We start from the raw sequence: 16,228 nt of genomic DNA, 5'->3' as shown, positions 1-16,228 counted from the left end.
AATCCATGTAGTCACTTTTACAGTATTTTTGTTTGTTTATTTGAATTCAATTCATTTTATAAAAGTAACTGTTTATTTTATTCATTTCTTTTTGTCTAAATAAATACCCGGTGAGGGATAAATTTGTTTAAAATACAGTTGTGGTGGTCCTTATTAGTTAAATTAGAGGGTATCAGGTATCATTACTAGTAGCACTACGAACCCAGGCCCAGTCTCATTGTACTATATACTCTAGCTTTACCATAGCTACGTGGGACCTGGGTTACACATGCATGCAATCAAATGCTAACAAAAACATACATGTCCTTGGTGGAGGCGATCATAATCTTCCTCATCTTTCCTGAACATACTGACACAAAATTACACATGCAGATAGTAGTACGTAAACCCTTGAAACTGAGAGCTTTGAATCAGATATATAATCTTCAGGAAATACTTTTAGACCACTTTTCTTGACACATGGTGCAAGCAGCTCTCTTAAGCTCACTCAACATCTAACTGATTCAAAGCTATGACTTTTTTAAGACACATAAAAAGTCTTCTAATTTAATGCTTCTAAATTAAGATAAAACCGAGTTTATTTTACTTTAAAAAGCTTAGAAACACTGTGTTTAACCAGATACTTACTCTGAATGGCATTACCTTGGCAAAGGAATCCTGGAGTCATTTTTGACCAGGATATGTGCTTCAATGCGCATATTTACCAAATATGGCGCACTGCTTTCTTGCATTTGCGCAATATGTCTAAAATTAGAGTCGTCATGTCTAAGAGTCATGGTGAAATAGTAGTTCATGCATCTTTACTTGTAGGCTCGAGTATTGTAATTCATTATTATCGGGTTGTTCTAAAAGCACCCTGAAAAACCTTCAGTTGATCTGCACCTTTTGGCATAGCTCTGGAATAATGCAGCTAGATACAGATGAATTTTCATTTTCCCTTGATCTATATTATGTTTATTGCTGCTTTTTAAGCATTCCAGACTGGAAAACAAAACAAAACAGCTTTTGCCGTAGAGCCTTTGCTCGTTATAGTCTTCTTCTTTGAAACATGCTTGAAAGCCATTAGTTTTTCCTCTCTGCCAGTTTTACTCCCTGGGTAAACATTTGACTTTGATAATGTGTCATCTGAGTTTGTTTTGCATTCATAAGAACTTTTTAATGTACGCCTGATGTTATGCTAAAGTTGTAATGTATGCATGCGTGTAATCAGAAGCTGCTCATAAATTTGTGGCAATTACTAAATGATAACTGACCTGAAAGCTTTGTAGAGTGGTCTAAACCAGCAGGTGTAACTACAGGGGCAGAAGAGGATGAGCCAGAGCAGGGAAAAGCCAAAGTTTGTGGCATCTCCACCCCCGGCCCACCAAGCAATACATCCGATTAAATTTACGCACAGTGTTCCCGAATACACTGCAAAGAGGAGAAATAAGTGTGCGTTAAAAAAACAAAGGGAAATAAGTACTTTCTCAGCAAAAATGGAAGGAATCCATATGCTTCCTGTTCTGAAGAAACTGAAGACACTTACTCATCCAGAGGATGTAGACTCTGCGTACCAGCAGCTGGTGGGGCGCAGGTATTTCCTCTTCAATGTTCTGGTAAAAACATGGCTTTATTTTTACAAACTCGGGCAGGGGTGGAAAGTTATTGGCCCGCTCTGAAACAAGAAGCAAGATTACATCATAAAAGTACTGCCATACTAATAGTTTTTATTTGAATATATCTGAATACAGTGCAGGGAGGGAGAGAGAGAAAACGAGGTATAGTGGAGTTGTACTTTAAATAAGATTTCAAACATGAGGCTTGGAGGCCAAAACTGGCCTGCTAAAGGGGCCCAATTTTTGCAGGGAGTAAAAATTGCATTCCAAGTACTTTGCAGCCCACCCCTTCTTTAATAGAGAGATAGCAACCAACCTGCCATTTTGAAATTCCACGTCTTCCCTGAAAAAGAAGAATATACAAAAACAGAGACGTAAATCTCCACACATTTTTAAATTATATATATATAACTGCCATTAATTTTCTGCCAGTGCTAACCTTGATTTATACAAATTCAAGCTAACCTTCGACCACTTGCAGGAACAGTAAACCCTCTAATTAGTTCTAACTGCAGATTTCAACTTTGCTCAAATTGTATACCGATTTCAATACGCCAACAGGAACACTTTCATGTTTTACCAATGCCAACGTGAAGTTATTAACTCTTTGCTTTACGTGAGACATTTTAGAGTTGATAGCAGCTAAGGCGTGTTCCTAAGCAGTTAGTTGTCGTACAGTAGCAGATATGAGCTCAGTGACTCTTTATCTCACGCTGCTGCTTCATTTGAATAGCAATGGTCTGTACAGCAAAAGGACAGCAAAGACATGTCGGTTTTACCGGGGTAACAGAATATCCTCGCGGTTCAGTCGACGACAGCGGTGGGGTCCTGGAATCATTTAGGAATCGCATGCGCTTTTTCGACCCAGCATCTGCGACTGCGCTACCCCGTTCACCACATGTAGTTCAAAACTGTTTATATTCGGCAAGTACAGGGGACCAGTAGAACTACACGTCCCAGCAGCCATTCGAGCGGTAAACGGAAAACGCGTGACTTCAACATGACATCGTTTCCACCCAGTCCCCTCTCTGTAAACAGTATAGGAGAGGCTTTTTTAATCATAAAGTAGAGAAATGAAAACCTCATTAACACATTCATAAACATTTAGCCGCTTTACTGACACAAAAAACTGTTGGTCCGGGACACTGCAGGTCGGCAAGTACAGGGGACGTCGGGAGTTTATACCGGCCCATTCCTTTATTTCACACAACATGGCAACCATGACTTCAGAAAGTCAAACTCTTCTGCCAATCACAGAGCCCGAATCATCAGCTACACTGGGCGTTCTTTGGTTCACAGCCTCGGGTGTCCCCTATGGAGTGGCTAGTGTCGACATAATAAAGTTAAATTGGTTTTAGACCACTGAATGACATGAGAGAATAAGCTTTTATTGTTACATTTCACATCTTAAATACTATCAGACAGTGTCTAGAACTCTCTTTCTACCAAGAATAAGTCACGTAGCTTTATAAAACGTGAACAGTAGCATAAACGTGCAGCGCAGCAGTACAAATCAAACAGCCCCTTGGCAGCCGGTAACTTCTTTTGGGCCAATCAGTGAGGAGCATTGATGGAAGTGACAGGCTCCCGCCAATTCCGACTCGGGAGCGCGAGGCAGGCAGCAGGGTAAACCAGGGGAGCATGTAGGAGCTGTAGGAAGGAGTATGTGTTATGTTTTATGTGAAATAAATTAGCTATACATGTCGTTCGAATAGCAGCACAATATTGGTTTGCTACCACGGTGTATTTTCGGGTGTTAACGTGAACCTTGAGGGTATTTTGAAGTCACTTTGTCGGAGAACACAGCTAACGACAGAAGCACCGGGTTAGTGGTTGGGATGTTGGCGGCTGAAAACCCATCGGTGGAAGGACATTTGGCAGCATCGACTCCTCGTAGAAGAGGTAATGCTACGGCCCTGAATGCCATTAAAGCACACATATGTTTACATGTATATCATAGACAAAGTACAGTTTTGTCTTAACTACGTACAGAGTTGACAAACTGACAAAACTGTCATTTGCGTACTATAAAGTTATCCAACGCTAAAAACTGTTTTATATCGCGAGGCTATTTAATGCCAATGGGACGAGACACACACGGATTGTTTTTTAAAAAAAATATGCGCCATTGTCTTGAGTCATTAAAGTCTGCAATGTGCAGCTAACCTACTACTTTGCTGTTATAATGTCACTTAACGCCAATCCGGAAATTTTTAGCGTCGGATAACGTTTAAATTAGTTAAGCTAGGCTTCCGTTGGTCGGTATTTATATCTATCCAAATCTAACTGTAAATTAAAGGCCTTTAACCGAATGACAGTTGTATTTTTTTGCTCTACTTTGCAACTCAAAGCTCTGCCTCAGGTGCTTGGCTAAAGCTGCTAGGCTAGATGCTTAGCAGCAAACATGAAAGCCGGGTCACAGTTAACGCGTCAAAGCTGCTCCCTTCCCTTTAGCTTTACACACATTGACGTTTTGAAGCTGTTGTAACTGTGTCGTGTTGTTACGACCATCCTCAGTTGTTGTTTCGAGGGAGGTTTCAGCTCAGCGCTTGGCAGGCAAAACGTATCCTGACAGACCCTAACTGAGGCGCTTGCCCGGTGGACTCTACCGGGCCTTGTTGCACCGATGCATACGACGGTTGGCGGGAGAGCCAGCCAAACATAGCTACTATACTCGGTGTAATGTTGTTGTTGCAGCGTATTGTGCCGTTAATACAGCACATTCAAGAGCTACCTTTACTGTCAGATAAATGCATTTAATGCCAATCGATTAGTATTGGTTCTCGGACTGTTGTTATGACACTAGTCAGTAAATGCTATTTTACTACAAGCAGAGTCTTAACACTAAAAAGTGGTGTTGCCAGTGTTTTGTTTTGCTTTTTAAATGGATAAATATAATTTTTTGTGGGGGTATGGCTATTGATAAATATTTTATTGATGAATGCCAATATCGGTTCTGATAACGGTTCCACTTCTCTTAAAGTCTGATCACTCTGCTGGGAGTGGGGAGGGGGAAGTAGGCCTCAACAGGTTACCAGCGCGAGTGTAACTGTTTTATTGTGTGTACATACGAAAAAACGTTAAACGCTATGTTTTAAGTATTACTTGCAATAGCAGTCAATTTACTAAGACAGCTGGGATAGGCTCCAAGATGGATAATGATACTTGGAAGTTTAAAACCTGTTCAGTTTTTTTTTCTTTTTTTTTCTTCAGTCCATCAAAACCATTTCAAGTGCCTTGATGTGACTGTTGTGAATTGCCACTGTATCAGTACAACTGATTTGAATTGGGGCTCAGAAAGCAGTTTATTTGCTTCTAAAAGGCACAGATGTTTCAAATATTCCAACTAATTACAATCACTTGTCTCGAAGCTTTTGCCATTGGTGAAATGTTTTTACGTCACAAAACAGTGCTCCTAAACTAATGTTTCCACAGAAATTCCCTTTCTCTACTTAAAGATTTATCAGAAATAAATAAGGAATTGATAAATATTTATAAAATCTTATTATATTATATAATATTATATAGTCTTTTTTTTCTTCTTCTTCTTGAGCACTTTTACTGGCAGGTAATTTAAAACAAATGAATATCATGATGTGAAATTTTACTTTAATTATCCTTTAATGTGTCTGTTTTCATTTTTCAGGCATGGATTGTAAGTCAAGTAACAATGCCAGCAAGAAACTTGTACAAGGTAAATGCAATGTTTAATTTTTACGTCTACATTTTGTGAAACATATTACTCTTGACAATGAGAAATGAGACAATGCAGATTAAATGTTTCATAATTTCTGTGCTGTCGCTGTAAAATTATACCTTGCACTAACAGTGCCTGTTACTTACTTCTAGACTTTCTGTATTACTTTTTCCCTCATCAATATATTGAATCAAAATTGTGTCTTTCATCATACACAGTGGTGCAGCTCCAAATGATCCGTATTTTCTTCTGTCTCTAGCCCGTCTTCCTTTCAAGCGCCTGAACCCTGAACCTAAAGAGAACCAGCCACCTAAGCGCCCCTGTGCCCATTCCTGCCCTGAACCTGAAGTCTCAGACAGGGAGAATGAGAATGCATCCTCTCCTCTTTCTGTGCGCAGGGGCCCACCTTTGGTTAATGGTCGTGGGCCACTTGATGGCTTCATAAGCCGTAGACGCGCCACAACTTCAGATGAGAACATGATTATAGATCTGACTGAGGACAACACATCATCTCCTTTAAAGCCCCTTGCCTCATCTGTTTCAGCCTCTCCCTGCGTCCCAGCAAAAGATAAGCATCACTGCAAAGACACAACGGCTTTGCCTCAGAAGTCCTGCAGTGCTAATGGCGCTCCTAAAATGCAAACATTAGACTCTGTTGTAATCAACGATGATGATAAAGAGGAGGAGGAGGAGGAAGAAGAGGAGGAGGAGGAAAAGAACAACACCGCATCCATCTCTCAGCTTGACACAACACAGGATTCTGACACTGAAGCAGAGGAGCTGAATGAGTCAGGAAATGTTTCTAGTTTGGGAAACCGGTCCATGCAGTCAGTTTCATCAGTCACCTCTCCGTCTGAAAGCTCGCCAGAAAAGTCCAAGACGGATGACCCTACACCCGCTACTACACCTACAGTATGTACAGCACTCTGTGACCCTGCTTTTTGTTGCAGCCCACATTGGGCAGTATATTACTACAAACGTGACATAATCAGTGTTCAAAGAGTTTGTTTTTTAAATATAAATTATATATATATATAAATCTGCACATATCACACAAAAAACAAGATTTCTATTGAGTGTTTGCTTCCTATCATCAATAGATTGCTTTAATTTGATATTTACTCATGTAATGCATAACACTAAAGTACTAAATCATTAATAATTAACAGTGTGTTGTTTTTTTTGTTGTTTTTTTGGGGGGGTGTAATCTTGGCTGTTCAGAAAAATGTCATTGTTAATTGAAGTAATTATACCATTGTTAACATTTAACATTGTTAAAATTTAAACATAGGAGCATTTGTGAAAGACAGGCAATGATCTTGAGCCATATTTCTTTTCCCCCAAGATACCAGCAGATCAAAAAAAGGTCAAAAGACGCTCATTGAAGGTAAAAAAACAAACGAACCCAAATTGTTGCATTCGGTTCACTTTCATTTATTTATTTATTTTGTGAGCCTTTTGTGTGTCATATTTCTTCACCCACTTTATCAGTTTGTAGAAAAAGTGATAAATATTTGACATTTAGAGTTTACAGGAACAAGACGAGAGACTCCGGCTGCGACAGGAGAAGGAACGGCAGAAGGAAGAGGCCAAAGCTGCAAAAGAGAAAAAGAAGGAAGAAGCTCGGAAACTAAAGGAGGAACGAGAAAGGGAAAAACGGGAGAAAAAGGAGAAGGATGAACGAGAAAAACGGGAGAAAAAAGAGAAGGAGGAGAGGGAAAAGGCAGAGAGGCTAAAAGCAAAAGAGGAGCTGCGGAAATCCAAAATGGAGTAAGTAATGGATTATTGTTTTACATTGTAGTTGTCCATACTTTTCGCCACACCTGCAGTCATTTGAGAGACTTGCAGGTCAGCTGATGGAGGAATCTGAACAGTGAAAACACTTTCATTGTTTCATATGGTTGTAAAGATTTGTGTCCGTTGTGGCAGTGGAGCTGAAATGAAATGTGGTTTGGGTTATCCATATATTATTTATATTTCCCTCCACACTTGCAGTCATTTAAGCGACATATAGGGCAGCTGATAGAGGAATCCATATAGTCTATTCATTCAATCTGAATTAAGTTTTGCTTTTAAGTTTAGATTTGGTAAAATATTTTTGTTAAATCTGCCATAGGGCCAAGCTGGAAGAAAAACGAAAGAAAGAGGAAGAGAAGCGAATGAAAGAGGAGGAGAAACGGTTGAAAGAAGAAAAGGATGTAAGTTATTTTTCTTTTTTCTTTCTTTTTTTTGACAGTTATGTGCTCAGCATCTTGTTCTACATTCAAAATTAACCATTTGACTGTTCTGTTTTGTTACAGCGCCTCAAAGCTGAGAAAGCAGAAATTACGCGGTTTCTACAAAAATCGAAGATCCAGCAGGCTCCAAAGGTAAGTAGATTTACTAACCTGACATGAAAATTGATGGATGTCACATTTGAACTCTGATCTCTCCTTCAAAATCCGTACAGTTTCATAAAATGTCTTTTCTTTAAAACTACACCCACATTAAATATTTACAGCAAGTATTGTTAAGACAAAAAGACAGCAGTCTACAGTGTATTTTTAACTAACTACTGTTACATTGTATAACAAGCTCAGTGTATTCACGTTCAGTTATTTAAAAATCTGTGCCCATTATCTACTCCTACATAAGGTTTGTGTAATCAAAGCAAACCTCTTTCATACAGCTGCTACCCGATTTTCACTGCACTGCAAACTTAATGTATGTATTGTTAAAAGTACAATACTAAAGGTGAATGCTGCTCAGAGAGTGAGCTACCTTGGCGGAGGTTTGCATTCTTAGTGCTTCTCGTTTATATTGACTTCATGAACCTCCAGTATAATAATTGCCATGTGTTTTCTTCCCTTGTCATTTCAGACACTTGCAGCTGCGTGCGGGAAATTTGCTCCATTTGAGATCAAAGAAAACATGGCTCTGGCACCACTGTGCCGGGTTCAGTGTGAAGAGTCTGCTCTGGAGGAACTGGACCGATGTTTGTTGAATCCTGCTGATAACCTGAATGGACTGAAAGATTGGATTGGGCAAAAACCCAGACAGTCAGGACCCACAAAACCCAGACAGACCAACTCACTCAGGTGAGACTGGAATTGGTGGTAATCCCAATTTAACTTTTGTTTTGTAAATCTATATACAGCAGCAGTAATCCCTTGCTCAGACTCCTTGGGCAGAGGCGGTCACATGATCTTGGTTATTAACTGCTTAAGTTAACCCAGGGTTTGTCAGTTTAATTGCGAGCATGTTTATTTGAAAACATGAACAGGCAGAACATCTAATTTTTAAAAAGAAGTTAAAACTGTAATATTAGAAAAATATAAAAAAGTAAAATGCATAAAACAGGCTGGAAGCAACACAGCTGCTTCTGAGCAGTACAAGTGTATTTGTTGTCAGGAAAAGTATTTTGAAGGCATTTTGGTCAGTCTGAACAAGATCTACTATATCAAAGTCAGCTAAATTGGACTGTAAAAAGTCAGGGGAAAGGTGAAATGATAACTATGCAAGTTTCTTCTTTCACACAGTGTCAGTGCCACTTCTCTATAATACACAGATGAATTTAATCAACTATTAAATTAGTATTTTCCTAACTGGCCCTAGGACGGTTACAGTTTCTATTCTGCATCACTGGTCATGTCCAATGGTCTGACAATAAAGTATAAAAACAAACATAATTCAAATGAATGACCAAAGTCTAAAGTACAAATGGATTATATATTAATGCCTGTAGAACAATAAAATTGTTTTAAATTGGTTCTCATGTATCATTTTTATAAACTGAAAAAAAAGATAATTAAAATAGTCCTTCAAGCTTTTGTTTGTTTTCTTCCTCTCTCAGGGATTGTATAGCAGTGGAAGGGCCAAAACCAGATAGTGTGCCGGACCGTAAACGTTATGGGCCCATGAAGCTTCTGCAGTTTCGTGAGAATTACCGTCCAGCCTACTGGGGCACATGGAGCAAGAACAGTTCACACATCTCACCTCGCCGCCCCTTTAGACAAGACAAGGTGAAACCTTTATTTGTAATTTTATTAATGTCTTCTGTTCATGCACCACCCTAGCGGTGAATGTGCTTATGTGGGTTGCCAGTTTATGTGTAGCTGTAGTGATAGCAACTGTTCTCTACGACCATAGGGTTTACTTGACTATGAGGTGGACAGTGATGAAGAATGGGAGGAAGAAGAGCCAGGAGAGTCCCTGTCTCATAGTGAAGGGGTAAGTCTTTTTTTTGCCCCCCCCCCCCCATTTAATAACTGATTTAGACACATGCAGACATATAAACATATAGGTATTACTGTTCATCAAACAACACACCCACATTTGTTTTTTTTCTTCTCTTTGAAATCATTGAAACCCGTTTCAATCACTCATGATTTATATAGAAATCACAGATTGTTGTCCCAAAGTCCTGGTGTGAAAACGACCATTGAGGTGTGTGTGTGTGTGTGTGTGTGTGTGTGTGTGTGTGTGTGTGTGTGAGAAGTGAACTAAAAAAAAAGACCATCTTGTGATGTGATTGTTCAACCATGACACAATAAAATGTTGACTGTGAGCACTTGGACCACACCTAATGATTTTAAACTCAGTCATATGCTTTTTAATGTTTGTTTATCCATTGGTAGGGGTTGATGAGTATGGCAAAGTATTCAAATCCATCTTAAATTATAGTTGACGTTACAGTATGCATCTTCAGCCATGATTGTATGTAATGACAGCTATGCACGTTTCTTTTTACAAGGTGAAAACAATACCGGTTATGCTTTGTGACTGGTAATAACTGTGACAGTGATTATTTTACTCGTTAGAAAGCTGTGAACTCTTGATCACTTTTAGGAAGATGAGGAAGAGGGAGGAGAAGATGATGACGATGACGATGATGGATTCTTTGTTCCTCATGGCTATCTTTCAGAAGATGAAGGGGCACTGGAAGAAGAGGTATAAGTCGAACTACAGTATTAGTGCCCTCTGTCACCTTACTGAAAGAATTGTTTGACTCTTCTAGTTTCAAAATACTTTGGCAAAGTTTCTTTTGGCGGTTCGCACAACTGATAATGCCCAATAAACCTCCCAGGATGGTGGTGACCTGGAAAAGCAGAAACTCCGCCAGAAACTGAAAGCAAGGGAGTGGGATGAGCTTATGTCCAGCAAGAAGAAGATGAAGGTCCTGGAGCCGATGGTGAGGGGCTGCATCTGGGAGGGAGAAGCACCTGGCTTTGAACTTTTACAGTCATATGTTGTGTGCTTGGTGGAGCCTTTACCCAAAGCAGACAACAGTCCCAGCCCAGAGGAGATGTCACTGAAGTCTCAGAGAGAAGAAAAATGTAAGTGTCTGTCAGATGTTTTGCTTGCATGCAAAGTTTGAATGGTAAATGGCCTGTATTTGTATAGCGCTTTACTAGTCCCTATGGACCCCAAAGGGCTTTACACAATCAGTCATCCACACATTCACACACTGGTGATGGCAAGCTACATTGTAGCCACAGCCACCCTGGGGCGCACTGACAGGGGCGAGGCTGCCGGACACTGGCGCCACCGGGCCCTCTGGCCACCACCAGTAGGCAATGAGTGAAGTGTCTTGCCCAAGGACACAACGACCTACACATTGTCCAAGCCGGGGCTCGAACCGGCAACCTTCCGATTACAAGGCGAACGCCCAGCTCTTGAGCCACGATCGATTGAAGAGCTGCCTGCTCCTCTTGTGATTAATTATGGAGCAAGTAAAGGCGGCTCACTTTACTATAAATTGTGTGGGTGTGTGTATCTATCTGCATATTTAGCAAGAAATGTGCCATTTCTTCATTCAGTGAAGTGATCGTTAAGCTTCAGCAGCAGTTCTCAAGGTTCTTGCTGTGAAACTGTAACTGTTTAGCAGTGAACAGAAGTCCTGTCTGACTAAAAAGTCCCTCACAGGCTCCAGATGCAGGAAGAGCCGTATTGACTTTGAATGACAGTTTGATGTGAGGAAAGCTATGCAATAGATCCATATTTCTAATGAATATACATGAAAGGTACATCTCCAGCTTCCCTGCTTCTGGGTTCCTGACCCCATGGATCCAAAGAAGTCATCTTCATCGGATAGGCTACTGTTTGTACTGGCCTCATCCAACTCTGTGTCTAGGTGATGTCTGATGAAGTTGAGACCTGTGGAAAGATGTATGGTTTTTAAAGGAATTAGGTCTGGGCATTATTGTGCTGTATAGGATGTTTGCCTTGAAAATTTGATCACACTGGAGATGTTTTTTACTAACTACTAAAACAAAATCTTGTCATTCATAGCCAACAAACAATTTGCGATGAATTCAGATTACATTCAAAATCAGAACTTATGCAAGGCTAAGCAGTGCTGGCAAATAGTCTCCTTCAAAAAAATGTTTAGCCTTCCTCTTAGTTATAAACTTCTACACCTCATAATTGAAGTTCATTGAAGGAGTCAGGACAAAAAGTCACTTGTTGAGAAAAGAAAAATATTAAAACTGCTTAATTACCAATGTAGTTTCTAGCAGAGAAAGGGAGTGATTCTGGAAATGCGCATCATTTATTTATTTATTTTTTTAAATCATTTAATTTTTAATGTGGCTCAAGACTGTGATCCTATAACCCACAGGTGTTAAGCTCCAGTCCTCGAGGGTCAGTATCCTGAAACTATTAAACGTCTCCTTGCCGCTACACACCAGAATAAAATGTCATTTGCAAGACTCTATAGTACGTGACTCCATGCTGAGGTGGCAATTCAGCCGTTTAATTCATGTGTGTTGGAGTATGGACACATCAAAAAGTTGCAGTACACTGACCACCGAGGAATTGAGCTCAACACAGCTGCTGTAACATAAGGATGACATCCACCTAACCACAGCTTAAAAAAAACGAAATTTAGCATGCTTCCTCAGGTTAGATGTTGAGTTCTTGTTATGCTGAAATGTCGGTTTGTTTTGGCTCACACTGAAGACACCGCGTTATACAGCTGTTATTTTGTACTGCTTTTACGCAAAACATGCTTTGCACATGAGGGCAAGGGTGTTCATCCTCTTCAGTTCTAGCTACCTCTGCCATTTTTGAAAAAATGTATTTTATATCTGGTCATGTGACTGCATGGCTACATCTGATTGGTGAAAGAGTTACAGGTAACTCTAATGGTGGCATGATCCATTATTAGTAGTAGTATTATCTAATGTTATTAGATATAATGTTATTAGACTAGAAATTAATTATTTTTAAAAAAGTAACAAGTCAAGTATTGCCAAATATAGTGGAGTAAAAGTAGCAGTTCTTCTTCGCAAATGTACTCAAGTAAAAAGTATGGTGTAACAAAGGTACTTTTAAAAGTACTTTTCCCCCCAAAACGTATTCAAGTTAATGTAACGGAGTAAATGTAACTTATTACTACACACCTCTGTAATTGAGATCTCAAATTCTGACCATACAGTAACCAGCATGTTTACGAAATAGAGTAAGCCTTCAAAATAAAAGCAGGAAAAATAGTCTGTTATCAATTATCTTCTCATGGATGGATGGTAAAACAGGTGTAAAGTGTCTAAATAAAAGTCTTGCAAACTCTGGATCAACTTATTTTGGCAGCGGAATGGGTCATGGTTCGACGCTAGCCTAATATTGCACAGCACTGTTGGCTTCAAGGAAATAAATCTTTTGATTTTTATGTGAAATGTATTTAAATTCTAATAAATGTATGTATTTATGACATAACAATGAATAACTCCCTAATATTCTCGTCTTGGACAGTACTCGGTAAGCTCCTGCCTCTTCTGCATGGCAATCTCAACAGTAGCAAAGTGATCATCAATGAGTTTCGGGAGTTTTGTCGCCAGGAGACCACCTCCTCATCTCCTCCTGTTCTGTCCAGCCCTCAGAACCCAGCAGAAAATATTCCCAGCAGGTAAAGCAATGGTTAGGGAACAGTAAATGTAATATTCAGTGTGGACGTTTATATTTGTATGGTGTAGTTGTATTGTCTTGAGATTTTTCCTTTCCCTCCTGCTTTGATCAGGATGCAGCTGCGACGCCTCATCAAGAACAATGCTATTTATGAAAAGCGTTCAGCCCACAGGCGATGCTGCTGGTATGTGCACCAAGAGGTTCTGTCCCGTTTTGGTCAGGAGGCTCTTCCAGTGCCCTGCCAATGGACCTACCTCACCACGGGAGCTCGAGAAGAACCCCGTGAAGAACCCCAGGCAGCCACAGGCTCTCAGGGAAACTCTCCCACAACTCCCCAGAGCTGCTCCACCACCCCTTCATCCTCTAACAAAAGGAAGAGCACAGGCAGCATGTCAATCACCAAGTTTATGAAGAGATGTAATGATCCTGAGCAGGTAGGTAAAGGTGGATTATGAGAGGGTTTTTTTTTGTTTTTTGTTTTTTTAAAGCCCTGTTTGCAGGACTGGTCTACAATGAAATATCCACTTCACATTACCACTTTTAAATATCATGTTACCAAACACGTGAAAGGATTTTCTTAAACTGACTGCAGCTTTTTACTGTTTACCAGACGGAAGCAATGGAGGCTGACGGTTTTCAAGCTGACACTGAGGATGATGATGAAGATGACTGTGTAATTATTTCTACCCAAAGTGGTAAGCTGCATAGGAAGATTATTTTTTTTGTAAAACTTTACCTTTTAACTGTAATTTTCAACTTTAAGGTTTAAACCAAGATTCAACGACATCACAAGAAAATAATAGTGAATAAATGGATGTGAAAGTGTTCATTTTAAACATGGCTACAATCAAGTGAGGCCAGCATATATACGAGTAATTCCTGTGATGCAAAAGCTCAGAGTTCAGACTGCTGCAAATGCTCATTTTACTCTTAATTCAGTATAATGCCAATGAGAATGGCTCCTAACATAGTCATCTACTGTTCATACCTTTTTTGGAGTAGCAGTCAATCAGAAGAAGTTTTCCAGTAGTCTGTAGTTGGATTTTGATGGTAGTGATTGATTTTTAAAAACTGTGTAGTGAACTTTTATTTCAGCTTCTGAAGTAGGGCATGTCAGAAAAGGTTCGAAAGTGGGTGAACTGAGGGGTACCACCAAGACCCAGTATAACATAAATGGGGATTGTTTTCAATTATCAAGTATGGAAACTTACTGTGGAGTCAAAGAATCAAATTATGGAGCTAGAAAATAATAGCACAATAGAGCCACTTTGAGCCAAGCATTTAACCTAAGCTGTTTATTACAGTTTCCTATATATATTATTCAGTTTTAAAGTGTATGTATACATTTTAGACACCTAAATTAAATCTTATTACATTTGTACTTTTTTTTTTTTTTTTTTCTTTTCAGGCCCTACAAAACAGACATCCAGCGACGGAGATGGTACAATGGAAACAACCCCCTCTGACACTGCTGCTCTCCCCACTGCAAGCTCTGCGTCTGCCCTCGACACTGTCTGAGTGCAGGACAGGCAGTCTTCACCCAGTCAGACTACCCCTTTTCTGCCTAGAAATTCCTGCTTGCTGGATCTGAACTCCACGGTGTGCCAGACAGAATCAAGTCTTCAAGTAAGATGAAGCACCTAAGATACGGGTAACTCGTAGCAGGTAAACTCTGCTCAGGATTGAGTTCCCTCTCAACTAATTCAGTTCAGTCAGCAGCCATCGGGCCGATAGCAGCTATCCCTAATATTGGTGACTGGTTTGAATAAGGACAGGCTTGACCAGTATTCCAGTATTCATTGATTATATCTGATATTTGTGTTTAACGTGGGCCTATAGAGGGGAAGGTGAATTTCTCCGGCACTGCTTTAGCTGCTGCTGCAGATTTGGGTTAAACAGGGAGAAAAGCAGAACACAAATGGGCTTTTTTTTTTTTTTTTCTTCTTCCCCTCCACGAGAAGCATCCAAGACATCGAGAACATTATTTACGGTTTTTGAAATGTTCAATTCATCAAGTTGTGGATGTGATATTTTCTAATGTGTATATAGGTTACCAAAATGAGAAGCTTAAAGTCCATCTGTACATTTTCTTCTGATTTCCATGGGGTCATTTATTCTGCAACTTCTAAACCTGACAAACTCACTGGAGTAGTTGCTAGATCTGTACTTGTACAGTTAGGTTCAGTGCCACAGTGTTTTATAAATATGTATTTTCTTTATTTTTCAAGAATACTTGAACAGGATAAATCCATTAAACATGAATAAAAGTACTGCACTTTTATATACAGTTTATTTCTTGTCTCTTTGGGATGTTTTGTTATTCTATTAGAGTTCTGTAAAAAAAACTGGCAGCTGAGTTGTTACATGGAACTAAATTCAGAAAATATTTGTCCCACAATGGGCAATTAAGTTTGACAGTTGATAAGTAATATAATAATGATGCACATGTGTTACCTAAATCTTTTGTTACACAACATCAGTAAACTGTCATGTTTAAGAAACCAATGCCAGGTGATTTAGGCTCACGTGGCTTTATCCTGCTGGAAACAGTCATCACTGTTATACACTGTTGTCACAAAGGAATAAACATAGTCAGGAGTAATATTGATGTTTACGCCAAATTCTGACTCTACCCTCTGAATGTTGCACCAGAAATTCACTCATCAGACCAGGCAACAGTTTTTTCCAATCTTCTGATCATTTTGGTGTGCGAACTGTAGCATCAGTTCTGTTGTTAGCTGACTTGAGTTATACCCAGAGAGCCATCTGCTTCAAGGTTAGACGTGTATTCAGAAATGCTCTTGCGCATATCTTGGTTGTAACGAGTCGCTATTTGAACAATCAGGCCATTCTCTGACATCACATCAACACATTTGCTTCACACTGGATATTTTCTTTTTCAGATCATTCTTGGTACACGGTACAGATGTTTGTGCTGAAAAATCACGTAAAGCAGCTGTTTCTAAACTACTAAGAGCAACATCTGAATACTGATACTGCAGTTCACCTTAGCCAATTTGAATGTATATGATAAGGGATAGAACACCAATCA

The 16,228-nt window shown here is 39.6% G+C and overlaps 2 protein-coding genes across 3 annotated transcripts in view; one reads left to right on the top strand and one right to left on the bottom strand.

Annotated features, from left to right (window-relative positions):
* scamp4 (secretory carrier membrane protein 4) overlaps positions 1-2,503 on the bottom strand; it is a 13,745-nt gene extending 11,242 nt beyond the window's left edge. Inside the window, exons 1-4 of the mRNA XM_005733968.2 lie at positions 2,375-2,503; positions 1,912-1,938; positions 1,526-1,654; positions 1,254-1,410 (exon numbers count right to left, since the gene is read on the bottom strand). Coding sequence (XP_005734025.1) covers positions 1,254-1,410; positions 1,526-1,654; positions 1,912-1,918 — 293 coding nt within the window. The 5' untranslated portion in view covers positions 1,919-1,938; positions 2,375-2,503. The remainder of the gene's footprint in view (positions 1-1,253; positions 1,411-1,525; positions 1,655-1,911; positions 1,939-2,374) is intronic.
* Positions 2,504-3,128: 625 nt separating this feature from the next.
* Positions 3,129-15,457, top strand: chaf1a (chromatin assembly factor 1, subunit A (p150)). 2 transcript variants are annotated; one of them, XM_005733966.2, is made up of 16 exons: positions 3,129-3,497; positions 5,242-5,289; positions 5,552-6,204; positions 6,638-6,679; positions 6,827-7,062; positions 7,409-7,490; positions 7,593-7,661; positions 8,152-8,369; positions 9,125-9,293; positions 9,421-9,501; positions 10,120-10,221; positions 10,358-10,607; positions 13,024-13,177; positions 13,289-13,610; positions 13,787-13,871; positions 14,585-15,457. In XM_005733966.2, exons 1-16 carry the CDS (start codon positions 3,434-3,436, stop codon positions 14,692-14,694), a joined length of 2,685 nt encoding a protein of 894 aa, XP_005734023.1. In that variant the 5' UTR covers positions 3,129-3,433; the 3' UTR covers positions 14,695-15,457. The 2 variants fall into 2 exon arrangements, with proteins under 2 accessions (XP_005734023.1, XP_013766561.1); XM_013911107.1 differs by having other exon boundaries at positions 6,818-7,062.
* Positions 15,458-16,228: the final 771 nt, after the last annotated feature.

Source organism: Pundamilia nyererei, unplaced genomic scaffold (assembly GCF_000239375.1).
Source record: "Pundamilia nyererei isolate P.nyererei 1_Seehausen unplaced genomic scaffold, PunNye1.0 scaffold00056, whole genome shotgun sequence".
NCBI classification, from domain to species: Eukaryota; Metazoa; Chordata; class Actinopteri; order Cichliformes; family Cichlidae; genus Pundamilia; species Pundamilia nyererei.
Note: the sequence above shows the minus strand (reverse complement) of the source record. Positions and strands in the feature narration are given on the sequence as shown.